This window comes from Pseudorasbora parva, chromosome 5 (assembly GCF_024679245.1).
Source record: "Pseudorasbora parva isolate DD20220531a chromosome 5, ASM2467924v1, whole genome shotgun sequence".
Taxonomy (NCBI): Eukaryota; Metazoa; Chordata; class Actinopteri; order Cypriniformes; family Gobionidae; genus Pseudorasbora; species Pseudorasbora parva.
Window position 1 is genome coordinate 31,982,207 of NC_090176.1, and position 23,075 is coordinate 32,005,281.

The window sequence follows — 23,075 nt, forward strand, 5'->3', positions numbered from 1 at the left end:
TGGCCTATTACATATTCATTTAGTAACGTCTGGAGCATGTTGGCAAAAGAAGGGATTTTCGTTTGTAATTTTGCATTTAACGTTGCTTTGCACGGTTTAAACTGACAATATTTATATGTATATCTTTTTAGTGTTAATTTGAAAACTGGCTTCGTTGTTTGACAAAGAAAATTATGACTTGTTTTTTTTTGGTCTCTGCATTCCTGCTGTTATATCCCATATGGTTACTATAGGAATAAGCTAAATCGTTTTGTCAGGGAGAAAAAACAGGAGAGCAGAACAGTGTGAAACCATTTTTCACCTCTGCTATTTGTGAGTAAAATTGCAATTTAACCCTCCCAAAACTTTCTAGTTGATGTAACATGTAGAATGCTGTACACCGTCATTAGTCCATTTGTGGAATTGTGGGACATTAGGCAATGTTATTATGACACTATAGCAGTACATCCTGCTCGCTTGCTTTACAGAAAATCATACATACAATCATCACATATACGGGCCGCTTCTCGCGGAAAAAGTGCCACGAACCACAACTGATTGTACATTAATAGGGATGAACCGGTTCATCCCCTATTTTGTCAAAATTTTGGCATGACTTTGCATTTCAATGGAGAAAATGACTCGGAAATAAGAGGAAATCAATTGAAAATGGCAACTGAAATCAAACGTGTCGTTGTGGTCAAACAGAAGTGAGTGTGTGTGAGTCTGTGTGTGATAGAAGAGCTGCCTTTAGCAGGCCTCAAACCAAGAGAAAGGCACCAACCCTTCACTCTTAGGAAGTTCTGCACTGAGAGTTTCGGTATCGAACGTTAAAGGGTTAGTTCTTCCAAAAATAAAAATGATGTCATTAATGACTTGTTCCACACCCGTAAGACATCCTTTCATCTTCAGAACACAATTTAAGATATTTTATATTTAGTCAGAGAGAGTGTATGCAAGTGTATACACACTATACTGTCCATATCCAGAAAGGTAATAAAAACTTTATCAAAGTAGTCCATCTGTGACATCAGTTAGTTAATTAGAATCTCTTGAAGCATCGAAAATACATTTTGGTCCAAATATAACAAAAACTACGACTTTATTCAGCATTGTCTTCTCTTCCTTGTTTGTGTTCAATCCTCAAATAAAGATTCAAATGGTTGTGAATCAGTGTATTGATTCATGATTCGGATCGCGTGTCAAACTGCTGAAATCACATGACACTGGCGATACGAATTATTGATCGATTCACTGATTCATAACCGTTTGAATCTTTATTTGAGAAATTGAACACAAACAAGGACGAGAAGACAATGCTGAATAAAGTCGTAGTTTTTTCTGATTTTTGGACCAAAATGTATTTTCAATGCTTCAAGAGATTCTAATTAACTAACTGATGTCACAGATGGACTACTTTGATGATGTTTTTATTCCCTTTCTGGACATGGACAGTATAGTGTCTATACACTTGGATACGCTCTCTGACTAAATATAAAATATCTCAAACTGTGTTCTGAAGATGAACGGAGGTCTTAAGTGTGTGAAACAACATTAGGGTGAGTCAATAATGACATCAATTTCCTTTTTGGGTGAACTAACCCTTTAAGCTCTGCCGGTCCCCTGAGGGATACTCTGGGATCGTTTAGTACGAGTCTGTGATGACTACGAACATGTTACCGCTGAATCATAATGCTTTCAATCTCCCCTCCACCCTTGCAGCCATTAAATCAATGCAGAAGAGGAGGGTCGAACGAGGAGGAAACGCCCTGATTGCGACGCCACGGCAGGCTTCACAACCTTGGGAACAATTTATATTTTTGTTTTTTTTTGTACCCGCTATTTGGAAGCTGATTGTTCACACAGAGCTAGACCTTTAGCATAATTTACTCAACAAGTTCTCAATTTAACGTCTGACGTCTGGATGGAACGCAATCCTACAAAACAACAATTGCTAAAACCCTGCTGTGAAGATTTCGGTGCAAAACAAATAATGCTGAGAGGCAAGCTGCGCATGTATGTGTGAGTGCGTGTATCTGTCTGAAAGAGGCTGCCATGCAGTGTTTCGTTTTAATGCTGTTCATTAACTTGGTAATTATTGTTCTACTTTTTTTTTCTCAGAAAAAAGCCAAGAGCAAAGAAACCATTCTATCTGCATTGTGGTATGTGTGTCCGTGGGAGATTTTTTTTTTTTTTTTTAATGCGTTTTCTTTTTGTTTTCTGCTTTTTTCCCTCCAAGTTGTTTTTTGTTTTTATGCTTTTTTTGTGTTGTTTTTGAGCTTTTTTTTTGACTGTATGAAAAAAAGCACAGAGAACATTGAAAAAATCAGTGCAGACAATGGATACGAAACAGGCAAAGTTTGTCTGGGCTGATGCCACTGAGTTCTTTTGGATCCTTATCCCAGCAGGTGCTCCAAACTGAGAGTCAAACATCCTGCCAGCTGTCCCTCCCCGCCATAACGTCTCCTCCGTTGGTCTCCTCCAGTGCACCGGACTACTATGTTCTTACATGGGTGCCAGTATCAACACAAAGCAAAAGAACTCTTTCCAGTGTCAAGAGCATCACACACGGGCCGTGCCGACGCGCTCTGGTTCGCTTTTCCCGGAACAAGTCTGAGCAAAGCAAAATGAAAAATAGAAGACTTCTGTCCTTTCATACCAAGCCAGCAGTCCCAATCTTTTCTGAGGGGATTCTGTTCCTTGTCTTATGCTTCAAACGTTTCATTTCAGTGCCAGATAGGAGCCACTGAACCTTGTGCATACTGAAAAGGGCTCACAGTTCCCTCCCGTTGCCCGTATGTGCACATTTATGCTTGTGTTCACAAAGTAAGTTTTCACTTTTCAGAAGTTTAAGACATTTCAGCTCAGAAGGAAAACATCTTTTTAAGTCTTTAAAAAAACAAAACAAAAAGGCAAGAAAGTGTCGCTGCGCATCATTTCGGTCGCCCGTGAGGTGACGGGCGTGAAGAGCAGAGAAGAGTTCGCTCCTGAGCGAAAGAGTACGAGAAATCAGCACACATCCTGAGCGTTGCCGTATTTTTTTGTTTTTCATTTTTCCCGTGCAGACTGCTTCGGGGGCCGTGCGTTGCGTTTGGCCGCTACTTCCATTGGTCACGCCTCAGAACGTATTGGCAATGTTGTTTTCCGTGTTTGGTTGCTTGCTGTATACGACGTAGCTGCAGGTTGGTTATTGTGATGTGTCCTTGGAAAAAGAAAAAGGAAGTTCCAGAATGTACAATGAACGTTGAATTTCTAGTAGAACCGTTATGTTATGCGACGAATGACGTGTGCGTTTCGGTTTTGTACGTGTAGCGTTCAGTTTACCGTCCCATGCTAGTGGTGATTTACTGTACAAAAAGAGAATGAGGGGAAAAAAAGGTGGTGTTTGGCAGTGTCTGACCTCCGAGCTGACGCTCGGTAAGGCATGGCTAATCGCTGATGAAAGGCTTTCGGACTGTCTTGAGAGGGTGTAGAATCCAACAACGCTTGCCCACGCTGCCTCGCATGTTCCTCCTGGTGACATTTGCGGCCAGACCCCTCGTGTGCACCCAAAGTCTGTTGTGAATGTTCCCGAATGGGCTGTGCACACATGTTCTTCTCTTCGTTCTCACTCTTTTTCTCTCACTCTCTCTCTCTCTTCCGTCTCCCTCGGCCTTAGATATGTCGCTTCATGTGCAGAGCCAAGTGATCAGACCTGGAAAAACATCTGTAAAGAGAGAAAGAGAGAGAGTTAGCTTAAGGAAACACGGCTGTAAAGAGAGAAAGAGAGAGTTAGCTAAAGGAAACACGGTTGTGATTGCACTAAAGAGGGCCACGGTCTGAGTTTCTTGGAAGAAGTGTGGCAGCTTTGCAGATGGAACAGAGAAAACAACATTTGGCGTTTGGGGGGGAAAAAAATTAGTTTTTAAGCATAGCCAGCTTTTTGCTCTAAAACTGGTGACAGATCGTTTTGAACGCATATCTTGCCAATGCAGTTAGCAGCAAAGTCTGTGCTGAGCCTTGCGCAAGAAATACATTTTTGGGGGTGCGACCACAAATCACGGCGAGCCTGTTTGAATTAGGAAATTATTTCGAGGCTGGAGGTGAAATGGTATTGTTTAAACTGTGTGGCTGCATTAGTTATGTAGCACTTGAGTCATAGCGGTTGGGTTCTCATAGTAGGCCATGGGCTTTTTTGTGTCATCATCAATTAAGCTCACATGTAACCGCTGCTGGTGGGAGCAATATATAATGTGCTTAGAAAATACGGTGTTGCGGTGCCATTTCTACTTTACATTTATATGGCTATGAGGATTACTATATTTTAGCCACAAAAAAGTGTTGTAAGTGAATCTTAACTGAAATGAATAAAAACTTGCAGAGTTGGAAAGGAGTGGAGAATTATAATTTCAATTTGCCTCTGGCTGTATCCATTATTAATTAGTCGAGAGCCACGGTGTTAACTCCTCTGCTGCTTTTTGGATGAGAAGCAGCCAAGATGTAAATTGGGGTGGGATGAGGGTGTGTGTATATACAGGTAAACAGTTGATTTTCAAATGAGTCATCTTAATATTTTTCTACATTTTATATCAGTCAGACGGTTTCTGGTTTTCCCCAGATGCTTTGCAGAATTCTGTTCTGGAAATGTAACAAATTTATAATCATTCTCTTGGTATTTTCTCTCTTTCTCTGAACGGCTCTTCAAGGAAAATCTTTCAAACTTCTTTCCAATGATCAGTCATACTTGTATGCCCAATGAGGACTTAAGGTCTATAGAAGGCAACAGCTGCGTTTTAGAAATAACAATCCCATTCCTTTTCTCTCAAGATACATTTTTTTAATGATTCCATAGAAACCTTTCAAGACATACCTACCATGAGCTCTGATATTAAACAAAAAACACTCAAATATTGCAATTAATGCCATTCACAGTGCTTAAGGGTATTGTAGTTCATTCCCTCATTAAAACCATATAAATGCCCCCACCCCACCACCACCTCAATTCTTATTTACTTCAAATTAAAATGTGTAATATTGTGATTTGCCTCTTTGTTGGTTTGGTTTAATTGAGGATTTTTAAAAATTATTATTAGGGAAAAGTATTCAGAAAGAAGGCCACTGAAAATGTGGGCGGTTACTTTTGTTTTGCATTGACCATATTTTCATGACAATTAAGCACATATACCTGACCATTACAAACACCCAAGTAGCAGCTAAGGCAAGTTTTCTTTATTTATTATATTGTTTAGTTTAATACAGCTAGACTGCAGTATTGACCAATCATCATCTGGCATTGGATTAGCATTATGTGAAAGACAGATGTGCATGTCAATTTTGATGTGAAGTCAGGTATGTGATTTTTTTTTTTGCAGTGCCTGATGACATGGTATATTACACTCTGTTCAAATTTTGTTTGTGATTTGCATTGAGCTAGGTGTAAATGTGCTATTGGGTGTGTGTGTGTGTGTGTGTGTGTGTGTGTGAGGAGGTAGGGTAGAGCGACTGGACAGATGGTCTGTGACTCACTGTAAGTGGCTGCTACACCAGCTGGCACACCCTTAGATCTCATAACCCCTCCCCCCACCTCTCACTCAACCCCTCTCAACACCCAACAGGGGGCTGTGCTTGATTAGGCAGGATTAATGATGCCCAATACACTTGTGTGTGTGTGTGTGTGTGTGTGTGTGTGTGTGTGTGTTTGTGTGTGTGTGTGTGTGCGTGTGTGTGTGTGACTGAGACAGTATGACTGTGTATGTGTTGGCTGACTGTATTTACTGTTAGACTGTCCTTGACTGTAGCTTCTATAAACCATTGTGATGGTAACACACGTTTGGTAAATCACCTAGCTGAGAGAAATACCATGGCTCGTGCTGTTGAAAGTGAAAAGTAACCTAAGTTTGCTATCAGTAATTTTAGTCAGCAGTGGTTTGATTGAAGTCTTAAATCACTGCTGTGGACTTGAGCAAGATGCTTATCATCAGGTTGCCACAGAGTAACTATCACTGTAACACAAGATGATTACATGTTTGGCACTATACCATAAATCATGTAAGAAATTCTATTCTATTCTATTCTATTCTATTCTATTCTATTCTATTCTATTCTATTCTATTCTATTCTATTATATTCTATTCTATTCTATTCTATTCTATTCTAATATTTCATGGTGTTTCCACATGTCTGGAGCTGCCTTTTTTTTTTTTTACGAGAATGAATATTTAAATACAATTGAATAAAAAGCAGTTGCTAGTTATTCAACTCAACTGTAATGACAACAAAGTTTTTGGAAGTTTTGTCAGCAAACTGATCAGGAAGTTCAGCTCTGTTACAGGACTTGCCCTGAACTGACTGGAGGCAATGCCAGAGAAGAGGGCAGTTGCAAAATTGAAGACCATAATGGGCAGTTTTGCACATCTTTTCAACAGTGTGCACTCTGAATCACCTTTAGCCCCTGGCTTTCTCCATCCAGATTCAACTAGGCATCCTTCCTCCCATCGGATATTTACAATACAGTCTCCTTTTGCTATTGCTACACATTGCTCTTTATTGTTATCCCTGTCAACAGTAACAATGCTGCACAAGGACAATTTCACATCCAAGCAGCATCACTGTCCACTCCCCCCCGCTCCCCATTCTATATACACCCATAATGCAAGGCACAACCGAAAATGGATGTGCTTTCCCGAGAGGTTCTTCAAAGTTTAGTATTAAAAGCGAGTAACAGCAGGAATCAAATTATAAATTCCCAGGGAATGATGGGGATCTGTGTGTGGGATTCTGCAGCGGAACTAAATTGCTAAGGCTAGACTCCAAATTCAGAAGATGCCCTTGTTTATACCTGACATCAGGGAGAAAGAATTGTCAATGTAGATTTGCTTATCCAAGCTGGCTCCTCCTCCTTTTGTCATGCAATAGCTGCCAAACACTGAGTAATGAGTGTAGGGACACAGATTTCCCCATGCCTTTCCCTAGAGAGTTCACGTGCTTGGCTGCGCCTGAGGGAAAACGGCGCTGTTCAGGTGTCGGCAGCAGTCTGCAGAACAGAGGCCGTCCCAATCGCAACTTGTCCGCTGGGATTGCTGGAGCTTCATTGTGATGGAGCAGCAGAGAAATGTTCAATGGACAACTTTCAAAAGGCTGCGGCAAGGTTGGTTTGAAGCCGACGGCGAGACAGGGAGCCGTGTCTAATTGTGCTTCCACCTGGAGCTGGCTCAGTGGGCACGCGGCCTCCACTGTGTAATTGCTGCCCGCGTGCCAGGCCCGAGTGACAGCTTCTTAATACTGTCACCTGACACGCTATCACTCTTTCTCCCCATGCTAATGCAAATCTCTCTTTTTCTCTGCTGTTTCTGTGTCTCTTCACCTCTTTATCACCAATGGCAACACGTTCACCACGCTGCCTCTGCATCACATGTGTGTGCGTGTGTGTATGTGTGTGTGCACTAAAATATAGCCCGTAAGATTTAAACAGGGTTCCCACAGTCATGACTAGAAATTTCTATGGCTTTCTCCATGACTTAGTGTTTTTATCAGAAATATAAATATAGAAATATTTTGTTGGTAGGAAAATTGCTCTTTGTGAGTGCAATCACTATTCTGAAGAATTCCTGGAAAATTCATACTAATTAAATAATTAGTAAAAATCCCAATTTACATACTTTTCCGTACTCAAAGAATAGTACTTTGCTGGTGATTGCAAAGTCAGTATTTAGTCCAGACAACTTTGTTGTATACCGTTTCCATTTGCATTTAATATCTAGCTATATTTATTGCTTAAAGTTCACCCATCCATCCTGGGAACACAAATTAAAATGTTAGTTCACTCAAAATTACTCACCCTCATGTCATTCGACACCCGTAAGACCTCCGTTCATCTTCAGAACACAAATGAAGATTTTTTTGTTCAAATTCGATGGCTCAGAAAGGCCTCCATTTCCTCTGTCAAGAACCATAAAAGGCACTAAGGGCAGCGTTACAAAGCCCATCTCACTACAGTGATTCTATAATCATTTTATGAAGTGACGAGAATTAATTTTAAAACACTGCTCCCTGAAGCTTTGGAGTGTTATGATCGGATTGCGAAAGTCACGTGGTTTCAGCAGTTTGGTGGTTTGATATGCGATCCGAATCATGAATCGATACGCTGATTCATAACACTCTGAAACTCCTGTGTTTTGAAATCGGCCATATAAGTCCTTTATTTTATTTTATTTATTTTTTTGCACAAAAACTATTCTCGTCACTTCATAAAATTATTGTAGAACAACTGTAGTGAGATGGGCTTTAGTGTCCATCTCACTACAGTGTCCATCTCACTACATAAACGTCTTTAGTGCCTTTATGGGTCTTGAGAGAGGAAATGTCAATGTTGTCAATGGAGGCCTTTCTGAGCCATCGGATTTCAACAAAAAATATCTTCATTTGTGTTCCGAAAATGAACGGAGATCTTACGGGTCTGGAATGACACCAGGTTGAGTAATTAATGACAGAATTTTCATTTTTGGGTTAACTAACATTTTAAGATATTTTTGATGAAATCTGTGAGCTCTCAGGTCCCTCCATAGACAATAATTGAATGAACACTTTCCCAGTAGACACATGTAGTAAAAATATCATTAAAATAGACCATGTGACTACAGTGGTTCAACCTTAATTTTATAAAGCGATAACGACTTGACAAAAATAATGACTTGATTCCACAATTTAGTTCTAGCCTATGTCAGTCTCCAAATGCAGTTTTCAGTGTAAATACAGCACACGCATGCGCCGTGGTGTTCAAGTGTACAGCATTGGCTTCCGTAATTCGCAAAGTGCTGCACAGAAGCTGCGTAGGAGTCTGACACAGAATAGAATGAAATTGTTGAATAAAATCGTTATTTTTGCGCACAAAAAGTACTCATAGCTTCATAAAATGAAGGTTGACAATTTTAACTATGTTTTTATACCTTGAAAATGTTCATTAAATTGCTGTCTATGGAGGGGTCAGAGAGCTCTCAGATTTCATCAGAAATATCTTAATTTGTGTTCTGATGATGAAGGTCTTATGGGTTAGGAACGACATGAGGGTGAGTAATTAATGACAGAATTTTAATTTTTGGGTGAACTATACCGTTAAAGTTCATTACTACTGAAGCATGTACTTTCTGTGCCACTAGAATAACTACACAAAATTACAAAATATACTGCCATTATTCAGGAAAAAAGTTATGGCCACCCTAAACTTTTGCTGTCAGTCTGGGCAAACATCAAGCCAAGTACACCTTTTTAAATGTATAATTATTTGGGACACTAATCACACTAATAACCCCCCCAAAAATAAAAATGCAGTTAAAAAAATCATCAACAAATATGCTGTCTTTCCTCTATAGCTCTACGTGCATCCATTTCCTCATGTGCCTTTCCCCAGTTCTCTTATATTACTATTATATAACACTCTTACCTTCAAATTTTCTCCCTGCACTCAAGCCACAGTGTAGGCATATGCAGTACCGATGGGAGGACGGAGGAAAGTGGAACAGAATGCGAGAATGAGATATTCACAGTAATTCGGTAATGGGTATCACAGGACCAGACTGTGAATGAGTTATTCAGCAGGGAACTGGGCCTGTACTAACTTCCAATGAGCCTGATGCAGTTTTGTGCATGCCATCAGAGAGAATTTGAGAAAACAAGCACGAAGGGAGGGTTCTTTTTGAAGGAGAAAGTTTGGTCTTGTGGTCTCATAACTAGAGGAATTTGTTTATGGGCACTTGAGGACTGTGTACCAGTGTTTTTGAATGTGTAGGAATGTTAAATAATTAAAAAGGGTTAAATCTAGCTTTGCAGCGTCTCTTACCTGTCGCAGTGGTTGCACTTGAAAGGTTTGGCACCAGTGTGTTTGCGGTAGTGCCTTGTCAGTTCGTCGCTTCGTGCGAAACGCCATTCACAGCCTTCCCAGGAGCATTTGTAAGGCTTCTCACCTGCATGCACAAACACACATCATTTAATCCATGCTTCACCATTCACACACACCTGTACACAGATGGTGCACCTCTGGAGCGAGACTGCCGCTGTGCCACTGTGAGCACCGTCAGCAGTTCCATTATCAACATCATTCATTACTGTTTCTCTCAATCACACATCCCAGCCAGCCAATCAGATTGTTCGCTTTTTCTCCCAGTTGACGAATCGCATGTCTGTAGCCCAAACCTGTATTCTCCATAGTGGAAAACGTGCAAAATGTTGCCTTCACAAAAATTGATTCGCTCAAAGGGTCATTTTTCACCTCTTCTTAAATTGAAGAGGAGCTGACTAAACGTGCTCAGTCACCATAACAAAATGAATTCATAACCCAAAGTCAAGTATCCAAAATGAAGCCATTTGCGCTAAATGTTCTCCACCCTCCCATTGAGTTCTGAAATTCAAATTAAGTTAAACAGATGGGAAAGGAGATACCAATCGTTCCACATGCTGTACTTTTATGCCTCAGATTTAAAATCTGGCCATGAGGGAGGGAGGAAGGGAGGGTTTCAACACCCGAAGAGAGGGTCCCGGCACAGTGGCAGTGTTCCTGGGGAACAGAACTGACTTCAGCCTGGGGCCTGGGTGGGAATGGGGAGGGTGTTGATGGCATGGATTCAGATCTGGAGGTGGTAATGATAATTGGGGTCTTAATGATGCTTAATGGGAAACAATGCCATATTCACAGTACAAAAGCTGCCAGCTACTCCAGCAAACACTGTGTGCACCCATCTTCTTAACTAGAGTAAAGCTCCATTAAAGTGGATGGTGCTCCACTTTAATGGAGGAAATATATTACAGGAAACTCCACTATACTATACTACCACTAAACTCAGTTGACAACAAGTAGAAATGGTGATTTACAGGAGTAACTCTTTTCGTAATTTATTGCTGAATAAAAACCCATGTGATGTGTGATAAATGTAGACTACTTTATCATAAAAAATAGTTAAATTTTGTCAAGGCATGATGCTGATTTTGAAAAAAAAGTTATGTTTTTACAGTCAGACATGCAAATAGCCAGGTTGGTAGGTTGCTACAGCATTATTGGTGGTTGCTTTGGCATTGCCAGGTTATTTGCAAGGTTTTCCAAATGGTTCCTATGGCGTTTCTATGGTGGTTGTAGTATGTTGCTATGATGTTCTTGGCTAGATAGTTAAAGGTAGATAGGCAGACTAGATATATGGATAGACTGATAGATAGTCAGATGAATGGAAAGCCGGGCAGATTAGGTTAGATTATTAATTTTTGATATTCAATTAATGAATGATTAGTAATAACAATCTTACCAAACATGCTTTATTAGAAAGAATATTAACAAGTTTAAATTAGTCTAGACCAACATAGAAATGAATGCTGTTTTCAGCAAGGATGTGCCTGGACCTCCACGACTCTGGATACTGATGAAGAAAATCATCATAGAGTGGAATGGAAATTATTACAGGCTGTTATTTACTTTTTTCCCTTTTGTAAGGAAAATATGATCCACTAAGATGTGGGGAAAATGGAAGGTATTCGCTTTCGCAATATTTCATATCCCAAAAATGTATGCAGTTGATAGGAGCACACATATTACTGAAATCAAAGTCTGTTCATCTATTTATCCTGTCTCGTTTTTTAGCTTTATGATGCAAGATGAGGTAAAGGATGACATAACATCAGGTTAACCACTACGTTGCTCAGTCTGTCCTGAAAGTCTCTTATGATGCAACATTAAGTAAAGAATGACACGGCAATGGTGACGAGGAAAAGGACTCGTAAGATGCCTAACGGTTCCCCATAGTCACATTTCTTGACTTTGGATGACAAAGAGGAGAAGATTTTTAAATATAATACAATGTGCTTGGCCTTTTTTCACTGGTTCACCTCTGGGAATATTACAAACAAGCAGTGGGCCTTCTTTGACATCTCTCATCTTTCTCTGCCAGGCAAGACGCGCACAGACAAACAGCGGGTCAAAGTGCCTTGAGGTTTATTTTATTATGTTTGCCTGTCCTTGAGCTCATTCAATTTATAAAATCAGTAGGAGAAAATATTGCCGTGTCTGCTCTCGTGTCTGTGACTGCTACAAGTGTACCGGAAGAGCATCTCTGTGTCAATTGGAGAGTGGCGGGGCCGCAGGTGTGAGGCGGCAAACGTTTCGCACTACACTCCCAATAATTGGCCAAAGACCCCCTCGCACTCGCTCCCTCCTTATGCCGTAGCCCCCTTCCTCCGCCTCTTTATTTCGTTCCCTCTCTTGCTGTCTGACAGCAGCGAGGCAGGCTTGGACCTGCAACCACGGTAACCATAACGCAGGCCAATTATAACTTGGAGAGTCACGGATGCATGATGGAGTCGCCTAGCAACCAGCCGAGAGAGGGAGAGAGAGTGTTAAAAGGAGAAGAGAGAGAGAACGAGCCATTCAGTCGGTATGCAACCTATGGACACTCCGCAATACCAACCAATTATTGCTTGCTTTAGATATGCATGATGTAGTTGCCTGGCAACCCCAACTGTACCCAAAGAGGGTAGGGGAAAGGTGGGATTGATTTGGCATATTGGCGCTTCAATAGGTATGTAGAGCTGCAAATAATCAACCTATTACAGTCTTTTGATATGGTCTCCTAGCAACGGAAACCCTCCAAAATGGCAAGCTCCTTCCCTCGCCCCAGTGTCCTAGGTGTGTACGGTGCGGTTAATTACATTTCCTCAGGTCAGAGTGCTGGTAAGCTATTATTGTCTCCGAAGTTTAGATTTAAGTGGTAGGGCCCAATTTTTATCCATTCATTTAGTCTTCTCCAGTGGCTCATGTTGTAATGTAACCCATTTTTATTCTCCAAATCCTATCCAGGGATGTGCTATTAACTTCAGCAAACATTGTTGACAAAGCAAAGTAAGACCATGTCATTACCACAGGGCTCAACGGCTGCATTTATGAGGGTAAATAATATGAAAAATGATTTTAGTGACTTCTGACAACCCAACCAGATGTACTGAAATGTGTGTGTGTGTGTGTATGTATGTATGTATGTGTGTGTGTATGTATATATATATATATATATATATATATATATATATATATATATATATATATATATATATATATATATATATATATATATATATATATATATATATATATATATATATATATAAATAAAATCTCTCCTAAACAAAAATATTAGTATAGGCATGTAGCTTTCTTAAACCTGTTTTAGTAATCTACGGAAATGATAACCAAAATAACAGGATTAAGCTAATTAAAAGAATAATCTGTCTTGTAATAAACACATAATGTGATGAGCCAGCAAGCCAAAATGTTTCTTCAGGGTTTTTATTTTCCCCTTTTTCCTGCTATTGCTTATTTCCCCCAATCTTCAAAAGCAAAAGCACCATCTATACGCTAGAATCAGCCCAAAAGCGATTAGCACTACCAGCTCTCACAGGAACCTGCCGAGTCAACAGCTGGCCACAGGGGCCAGATACGCTGCATTGAGGCCACTGTCACAGTAGGTTTCGGGGCCATGGCAGAGTGAAACGCGCTCTCAGGTTCAGCGAGAGGGCAGCAACTACGGCACCGGAGCGCGCAAGCTCGAATTAGCTGGGAAACGAGATTCAGCTCAGTCAGTCTATCAATCATCTTGCAATTACTGACTGCACTGGCAGGTTTTGAATGGTGTGGCTGGGCTCATTTTAGTCTGAGATTAAGGTGCAGGAGAGAGAAAACCAGATATTTTGCTTTGGGGCTGTGCTGCAAAAATCGAGTTAGCTTCACAAGATCTCTTGTGACCCTTCTATAGTATTAGAACCTTGGCAAAGAAGATTTCCTTAACTCTGAAACTTCATCTTATTACATGCAGAATTAGACTTGCGATACCCTGGAGCCTTTCTCCAGGAATGTTAAATGCTAAAACATATGATAAGATGTTACTGGTGCATTTAATCACCTGTATGTGTCCTCTGGTGTGCCTTTAGGTGCGAGCTTTTTGTGTAAACCTTCCTACAGCCATTAAACTGGCAACGATGGACCCTCTTTTTGTTCTCTGGGATGTCCCCTCCGCCTACTGTTCCCAGGCCTCCTTCTCCGTCGCTCTGTGCACCGCGATTTGGTGGCGAAGGTAGCGAATGTGTCGCCACTAACTTCGCTGCCCCAAGTCCCACTTTCTTGGCCACCAGTTTCAGCGTGAGTGTGCCATCAGCTGTGGCAGTAAGAGTCTGCGTGGGCTTTACAAGATGTCGCCCCAACTCCGGGGAGGAAGGTGGCGTGAGGGACGTGACTGCGTTTAGCTGGGCGGGAGTAACCCCTCCGCTGGCTTCTTTTAGCCCTGTGTCGGTATTCTTGGTGTTGGCTTGGGCATGGAGGTTTTTTGGAAGGGATACCAACAGAGGAGGGGTACTGGGCTCGTTGGATAAATTGGGCAGCAAAGGGTCCATCAGGTCCTCGTCGCTGTCTCCCTTCATGAAAGCTGGCGTAAGGAGGCAGTCGAGCTCCTCGTCGAAGAGTTCCGAAAGCCTTTTGGGCTCGGTCTGTAGGTACCTCTCCAGTTCCAGACATGTCTGCAGGAGAAACAGAAGAGCATAAACATGAGACAACAAGCCTTCATTAGAATACTCTTAAGTCCAGTGACTTTTATGAAGGCAAAGCTAACCGTCTGAACAAACGCACGGTTACAGCTGAGCACGTCGACACATTTTCAGTCGCCGTTGGTTCAGTTGGTTGCTCTGTGGAAAGTGTAAACGAATATACCTGCTACATAGAGAGTTTTGCACAGAAAAATTTCCGAGTGCAGCTGGGGGGCAAGATTTTCTGGGAGAGAAACTGAACATCCGTGGAATTTTTATTACACTTGCTGCGGTTGAGGGAATAGTATTTATCTATGTAGCGTAGGTTATTTTGTACGGTGCTTATTGAGCGAGAAATGACCGTTTTATTACTTAAGATACCTTTCCCCTCACTCTGGTTTTTCCTCTGATGAATACTTTGGCAGACAGAGGGAGGACGGAAGAGAAAGACAGCACTATCATGGCTCGCTGACTGCTCACTCAGCAGTTTCTTTTTCAGTGGTTTAACATTATTGTTCCCCAGTCACAGTGGCCAGTTTGGATATTAGAGTTCTGTTCAGTGTGTTGCGGTAAAAGCACTTTGGCAGTCAAATGGCAGTAGTTTTTACTTCATGTCAGCTGTAAATTACTGTTGCTGTATGCACTCTCTTAACTTGTTCTGTCATCTACTTTGGCTCAGACCTAAATAAGTTGTCCAAAATTAAGGTATTTCCTAGCATTTGTTGTCTGCTGAAAAGCTACACTTTTTATTTCTGCTAAATATATATATATATTTTTAAATGGTCAACTTCAATATTTTTTAGTTCAAGTTGCGAACGACAATATAAAAGGAAATTATTTCATTCTGTTATTTTTTAAAATATCACACATCTAAAAATATAAATGTGTTTTTATACATGGAAAATATATTGAGTCCCTCAGAATAATCATATTTGGGGTCCTTGGCAGCAAGACGTTTGAAAACCACTTGAGGAATTTTTTTGAGATTACTATTTTAGACTAAACACAGAATAGTTAGAAACAATATCTGATACATTTCTAACGCAATGCAATCCAAGCTACAGCTTAAGTGAAACATTGACCATTGAATTTACTTGAAGCCAAATGGTTCCTGTGCACTTTCTCTGACCTCCCTGGTGACACCGAAAGAAAGTCACTAATACTGTAGCCACAATTTGACTCATGTTATGCAATACAGCAGAGCCTTCAACAAAGACTAAAATAACTGAAACACAGTCCACTGCAGCAGCTACAATTCACCACTGCAAGCTCTCCCGATCTACTCTGCATTCATTTATGATTCTGAGCACTACCTGGAAAGTGCATGAATTATCCATGCACCAAAGCCTTTTTAGCCATGTTTTAGCGAGCAGGAATTTTACCAACCTAGAGAGATCATGCACCTCTGGAATTATTCCATTCTTATGCATTTTGTAGGCCTTATTACTTTAATGGATGCTCTGAGGACATACCCACCCTGCTTTGATAAGCACAGAGCAGCATACGGATACATTCTCTATGTAACGCGGCTTAAAGCAACATGCCATTGAGAGATGGCAGAGCATTGAAACAACTTGGCATAAGCACGCTATATTTTCACACACAGCAACTACAAGAACATAAAAGAAAAGAAAATGTAGATGAGGTGAATTGATTCTTCTGGACTGGCTGCTAGTGTAGAAAGCCCCCTTCATACCCTGCTTATATTGTGCGCACTGAGCTCCATCTATTATAAATGCAGTGCCAGGGGGTTCGCATGCAGCGCTAAGAGCCAATGTCAGACAAAGAGCGGGCAAAGAGAGGCGAGGGGGAGAATCGCAAAACTGTTATTAGCAAATGTGGATGCAGTCCAAGTTAGACACAAAGGGGAAATTATCGCCAATCTCAGAGTCAGTTCCTCTCGCTGTCTCCGCTCCCTGCTTGGATAATAAAGTCGACACATTATCTAAACTAATGTGTTTATATCTCCACCCGCATCTAAAAAAACAGCTTTTTTTGAATCCTCTCTATTTTGGAGGTTGAAATTGTGATGATTTTTCGCTCATACAAATAGATTTTAATTAAGCATTTTGGCTTTCATCAGATGTCGTTTGAAGTTCTACCTCTTGATGCAAAACCGATCTCTCTTCTGCTCTCCTCTCTCTCTCTCTCCCTACACAGCATGCGCTGATGACTAATTAGCCACTCAAACGACCCAGCAAAGAGAGGCTCTTTATTCAGTTAATTTGCTGATGGGAAGCCTAAGTGTGTATGTGTGCGTCTGTGTGCTTGTATGCGTGTAAGATGTAGTCACTAAGAACAACACTTGAGTTAAAAGTGCTGTATTTACAGATTTTTTTTTTTTTAAATGTAGGACCGTAGGAAGCGCTTATTCTAAACATTCTAAAAAGGGTTTTTAGAGTGTAATATAATAGAATAACCTTTTTGGTTTTCATCCCTGCTGGAAAAGCCATCTTAAACCAGCCCAAGCATGTTCTTAACTGGTTTTGCAGTCTGTTTTCAGCTAGTTTAACAAGTCCCAAGCTGGTCTTCCGGTGCTGAGCAGCTGAAAAGTGCCACAGATCCCTCTTAAACCAACCAAATGCCAGACTAGGTGAATGGAAACAAAAGCAGTGGTTTAGAGAGCAACTTAGGTTGGTTTAAGATGTTTTTTCAGGAGAACCAAAATAGGTCATATGGTTCTACTGGTGCTTCCCTGCCCAGAAGAGCTTAAAGGGTTAGTTCACCCAAAAATTCTCTCATTTATTACTTACCCTAATGTCGTTCGACACCCGTAAGACCTCCGTTCATCTTCGTATTGATTTGTGATTCGGATCGCGTGTCAAACTGCTGAAATCACGTGGCATTGGCGTTCCGAGTAATTAATCAATACGCTGATTCATAACGTTCAAAACTTTGTTTTGAAATCGGCCCATCACTATACAAGTCGTCGCTTCATAAAATTATTGTAGAATCACTGTAGTGAGATGGGCTTTGTAACAACGTCTTTAGTGCCTTTTATGGTTCTAGAGGGGAAATGGCATTGGTGTCAATGAAGGCCTTTCTGAGCCATCGGATTTCAACAAAAATATCTTCATTTGTTTTCTGAAGATGCATGGAAGTCTTAGGAGTGTCTAACAACATTAGAGTAAGTAATTAATGAGAGAATTTTCATTTTGGGGAGAACTAACCCTTTCATTTTTCCTCTTTTCACCAATATGCTAATCTGAAGGACCTATATTAAAACATCAATAACTAGTTTTTTTGTAATTCTAGTCAGCTTAAGAACCTGTGTGTAGTCAAACGGAACCCAAGAAAAGAGCTCTTTGATGGACCTTACATTTTTAAGATTGTATGTCATGCAGAAATATGAGCAGATCAGGTGTTCCTTCCTGCAAAACCTGTCCTAAGCTCTGGCAATCTTTTGCTAAATAAATCTTGCAATGAAATCTGTCTATATGGCATTGTTACGTACCCTGCAGTGTTCATAACAATTTCCCAAGGTGCTGTGATTCCAGTGTGGCCATTAGCACTTTTATGACCATAACCATAGAGGACTTCCGCGAATTGAAGGGCTTTTGGCCTGTTTGCACACCGCACTCATTTATCTATATTATTTCAAGTGTTTTTTTAGGGATGCGCCATGGCTGCAGCACGATTACCTCTATAATGACACAACAATTACCCGGGAGCCCTCGGAGACGACTTGTGCCAAGTGACACACTCACCATCAACCTCAGGAAGTGTTTCGAAACTCTATAGCCCATAAGGACCTCCCTCCAGGATCCGTCTATCCATGCACCGAGAGGGATACCAAGCCGCCTGCAAATTTGCAGTCGGAGGCATATCCTATCTGTCCCGATGACATATAAACCATCATCACAGCAGGGTGGACATCAGAGTCATCTGAGGCCCTCACCGTCATGGATAGGATTTCACGGATCTTGCGTGCCTTTTCAACCGCTCTCTCTGTTTGGTTCCTGCACCTCGCTGGCTGAGCTCAGGGAGGGGAGCTGTCACTGCTGTCCTGGTGCTGGAGTGTTGGGGTGAGTAATGGAGGGGAGGCTGACAGGGGTCCAGGGAGGGGGAAGTGAGTGTGGAAGAAAACAGCTGTCAAACACACACACTAGAATGAAGCTTGAATCTCTTCACTTCATCTACTGTCATCATCCCATCCCCCTGCACCCCCGCTCTGGGACTCCTGACATTTAGACAATACAGTTACAGCATGGGGCTGTGCACAGTTTGTGATTTACTGCAGACCTTGGTTTGCGTGTGTTGTGGATGGCCAATTGATAAGTGGCAATAAAGCCAATGACTACAATCAGACATCCTAACAAAAAGGCCAAAGAAAGAATGAAAAAGAGTTCCAGTAAAGCAGTTAATAACCAATAGAAGAGCCCTTATGTGAAAAGTAAACACCGGTGTGGCACGATCCTGAGCGGCTGCCGCACCTCCTTTTGATCTCGCTGGTGATTCTCCCCATCAAAGCAAGCACAGTCAATAAACGGCCGTTTCAATCGCAACCTCACTCTCACAAAAGAGATGTCAGCAACTTGTTAGGAGTCTACGGAGACATGATTGCATCTGAAAATGTAGCCCTAGCCTTTCCGCAACCCGTCACTCTCACTAAACTGCAACATTTGGACAACAAACAATTTGTGTGGCTAGCAATTGCACCCGACACCTGCAGAAAATGGTCGTAAACCGCTCGTCAAGAAGTACAAGGAGAAAACATTTTTTTTATTTCCTATATATTTATTTATTTAACTTTTCTTAATATAAATTCTGGCTTTTTATGAGGCAAAGTTACTGTAATCATATATATATATATATATATATATATATATATATATATATATATATATATATATATATATATATATATATATATATATATATATATATATATATAATACTTTTTTAAAATATATTTTAAGAAACAAAATTGAAACTACTATAGATATAAGATAATATTCAATCAGAGTGTTTGTTTATTTCTTTATTTTAAACCATAAGAAACCAACATAATACAAAGTGTATGTTTGTAAAACTTTTAATTCACTGGGATTTATTTATATGTCATTGAACCATAACCCCACTCAAATAAAGGAAATCCAACTATTTCTACTGGCCTTCGTCCACTTCTACTGTTTTCCAACTACCTACAGCAGACTCGCCCTTCTGGCCCCTTCCTATGAAATTTTAATCAGTGGTCTGTGATGGAGTGACTTTTTGCAGACTCTCCCGCTGTGTAATAGCCCTCCTTTTTTCCTGTTTCTGCACCTGTGTCATCTTTCCCTACCCCCCTCTTACACTTCCACCTCCCCTTTTTTTTGTGCCAAACCGGTGGGGTCCTCTGGAACACACACGCACACACAGACGTTCTCGAGCATGGCAAGGCAATTAGCGCCTGGGCGCCTCTCCTTGGTCCCCTCTGCCCCACTTCGGCCTAGTCAGTCTGATAAACGCAGATTATAAAATGAATGAATGGCACAGACACATGTGGGAGATAAATGCTAACAGCTGTTAGCAGGGACAAGACAGATATGCTCTTTTAATTTGGGTGGATAATTTAATCCCGTTTCCCTTGGCCCTTGGCCACTGTTGCAGTGGATGGAGGCTTGTCGCAGGTCATTTGTCAAGTCGGGTCCCTGTCCTCCAACGTGCAGCATTTGTTTGCTGAGGAAAAAGTTGTAAGCTAGAGGCTGCAAAAGAAACGTTTTACTATAGCAGATTGAGAATTTCTGCCAGTCATCCTGCAATTTGAGGGTTTATTTATGTTTAAGATCAGATCCTTATCTGTGTGTTTGAGCAGCAGAGAGTGATCTTGAAAATGGTGTAATTTTAGTAAAAAGCATGATGCTTGAATGCTATGGCTAAGCCATTTGTCATTCTTCAGTGACGTGCTAATGACCACCTGCCACTGATTTCTCCACTGCTGCTTTTGCTGCATAGCTGAAGAGTAGGCAGAGATGGGTTATATGGATTGGTGCTGACTATCTGTCATCAGGAGAACGCTGGTAACATGTTAAGAAGGATCCATTTTAAAGATCTCAAATATCCTGCTTCTGCCAAGAGAGACACCATAACCCAGAGAGAAAGCAATGCAGCTCTTGCCGTGGTGAAATTAAAATGTGCAGAGCTGCAGTATAATGGCGAAAAAATAAAAAAGGGCCAATTACTCACTGAGGATGGTGTCCTATTAGCGAGTTGGCAAAACTGGACACTCGGTGACGAATGGGCCACTGCAAATAAGCCTGAGGCTCTGGAAACCCAACTGCTTGAACATTTTCAGGGCCAGATTTACTGAGCAGCTCTTTAGCGGAAGAACCTCTGCCCCAGATTTCTCTGGAGAAAAAGACTTGGTTTTGTGTCATGCATTTACATATAGGTTTCATTATTGTTGTGGTTGCCTGGGAACCAGATGATATTTAAATCCCTTGTGTACATCTGCAAATGTAACTTGCATGGCTTGTCAGGGAGGCATTCTGCACAAACAAAAAGCCAGATTCGGTAGGCTTACGCTGCAAATGCTACACAGGCTTGTCATCCAAGTTGTTCAAAGCCACCTCTGCAGTACACCGGGTCGCTCTTTTAGAAACAGCACAACTTGATTACAAACAAGTGGCATTTCTATAATAAGTGTAGTTCTTCATTATGCCATTTCAAATTGTACATCCTAATTTGAAATGATACCTCAGTGAATTTCAATGGTGTAGCTTTGCTGAGTAAAATCCGGCTTCAGTAGCTGGGTTTTCACCCATGAATATTCATTAAAAAGCTGCATGGGTTTACCAAGAGAAATATAAATAAATACTCATTCACTTACTTGAGGTGGATAGATGCACTGTCTATTTGATAAGACAACATGCACATAAACAGTGCTATAAGCACATTTACTGAATAAATGCTTAAATGTGCATAAAAAAAGTCAGATGATTGACTACTATTATCTCCCAGAACTGTCTGGGACGCTGTTGCTTCCAGACATAAGGCATCTGTCACAGATTGCTAGCAAACATGAAGCTTGTCAGAGCATAGGGATGCATGATGTTTCAGTACCATATCATATATCAACTGATTTTTTAATTTTTTTAATCTGTATCTGCCCATACTGGATATTAAATTTTGCATGCTCATTTGACCTTTTTTTGAACATTTAGATTACATTTAAAGACGTCTAAAACTGAAATTTATGTAAAAGGTTAAATATCAACATTTATATTCATTTTCATACTGTGCATCATTGTGAGTTTTAGTATTGCACTTTTTTTTTTATTAATTTAGAGAAAATGTATATATAATTGTAATATTTCCAATTTCAAATGGACATTTTTTTGGTCCCACTGACTAATAAGAAAAGAAAATGCTGCATGTTCCAAATAATTTTTGCAATTTATTTAAAATTTCACAGCTTGGGTAGAATATGCATAAGCAGCTGGGTTCACTGCTATAGACAGATGCACACTATTTGTGTCCTTTATGTCTAGTGGCCTGTCTGTCTGCCAAACCTGTGAACAAGTGAGTGCTCTGTTATGTAATAACTGCTACTGCTTAATATGAAGACATTGGCTGCAGTTTATGTCTTGAATATCCGTGTGGCGAACTTGACCTTGCTCAAATGTGTACTTAAAGTAATTGAATCGCTGGCCTGGTCCCAGTGACCAGAAACTTTTGTATCTTCCATTATCTAGACACAACAAATTTGACAGGATCAGCCATGCCAAAGCTCTATTTTAAGAAGTCAAACACACATTTTGTACTAATACTGTCGCCTGGAACCAGGAGTATCAAGATTATCGCTTCGTAGTTCTTTGACCCAGAACATAACATGTGGTATCTGTGCTACTCAATGATCTGTTCATCTGTCTGGCTCATTTCTATCATGTTTCCAATCTTGGATTATTATGTATTGATGAAGGTAATGTCTGGAGCTGTTCTCCTGATGTGGCTTCTGTTCATCGCTCCCGCTGAGTCTTTTTTTTTTCTCGTCTCAGCATGTTCACATCTGTTCAGAAACAATATTACGTGACTCCACTGAGAAATCAGATACTTGACACGGGACTGCTTCTAAGTGTTTGTAATGTCCCTCTTCTCGAAGACCATAAAAAGCACCATGCAAATACAATGCAAGGATGATCCCGTCGAGCATAATGGTCGTACAGAGAGCTCTGTAGAAAGGCTAAGCTTGGCTTTGGGTTTCAGATTAGTGTAAACTCCATGTACTCATTACTGTGTGTCAATATTTACACTCGCACACAAAGCTAATTACATGTTGACCGTGTAATGCGATTTGCAAATTTGTTTTGAAATCCTCATCCTTTCCCTGCCCTCCATTTTCCTTCCTAGCTTCGCTTCTTGCTTTTGCAGCTGCACCTTGTGACAGAGAGGGCCTCTCCAGTGCTGTTCCTGCTCCAGTGTCTCTCTTTGGCTGGTAAACATAGACCAGCTCCTCTGGGAAATGAGAGGAAACAGACAGACAGGAACTCGGCCAGAGATGAGCACAACAGGCTTGGCAGCTGTTTCCATAGCAGCCACATTGTTGGGTTTTGAAATGTGAAAAGACAGCAGGACACTGGTTTGGGACGTTA

The 23,075-nt window shown here is 40.8% G+C and overlaps 1 protein-coding gene across 1 annotated transcript in view; it reads right to left on the reverse strand.

Moving 5' to 3' along the window:
* Window positions 1-2,810: 2,810 nt before the first annotated feature.
* The window catches only part of klf7b (Kruppel like factor 7b), a 40,505-nt gene continuing 20,240 nt past the window's right edge, over window positions 2,811-23,075 (reverse strand). Inside the window, exons 2-4 of the mRNA XM_067443887.1 lie at window positions 13,887-14,496; window positions 9,794-9,917; window positions 2,811-3,685 (exon numbers count right to left, since the gene is read on the reverse strand). Coding sequence (XP_067299988.1) covers window positions 3,634-3,685; window positions 9,794-9,917; window positions 13,887-14,496 — 786 coding nt within the window. The 3' untranslated portion in view covers window positions 2,811-3,633. The remainder of the gene's footprint in view (window positions 3,686-9,793; window positions 9,918-13,886; window positions 14,497-23,075) is intronic.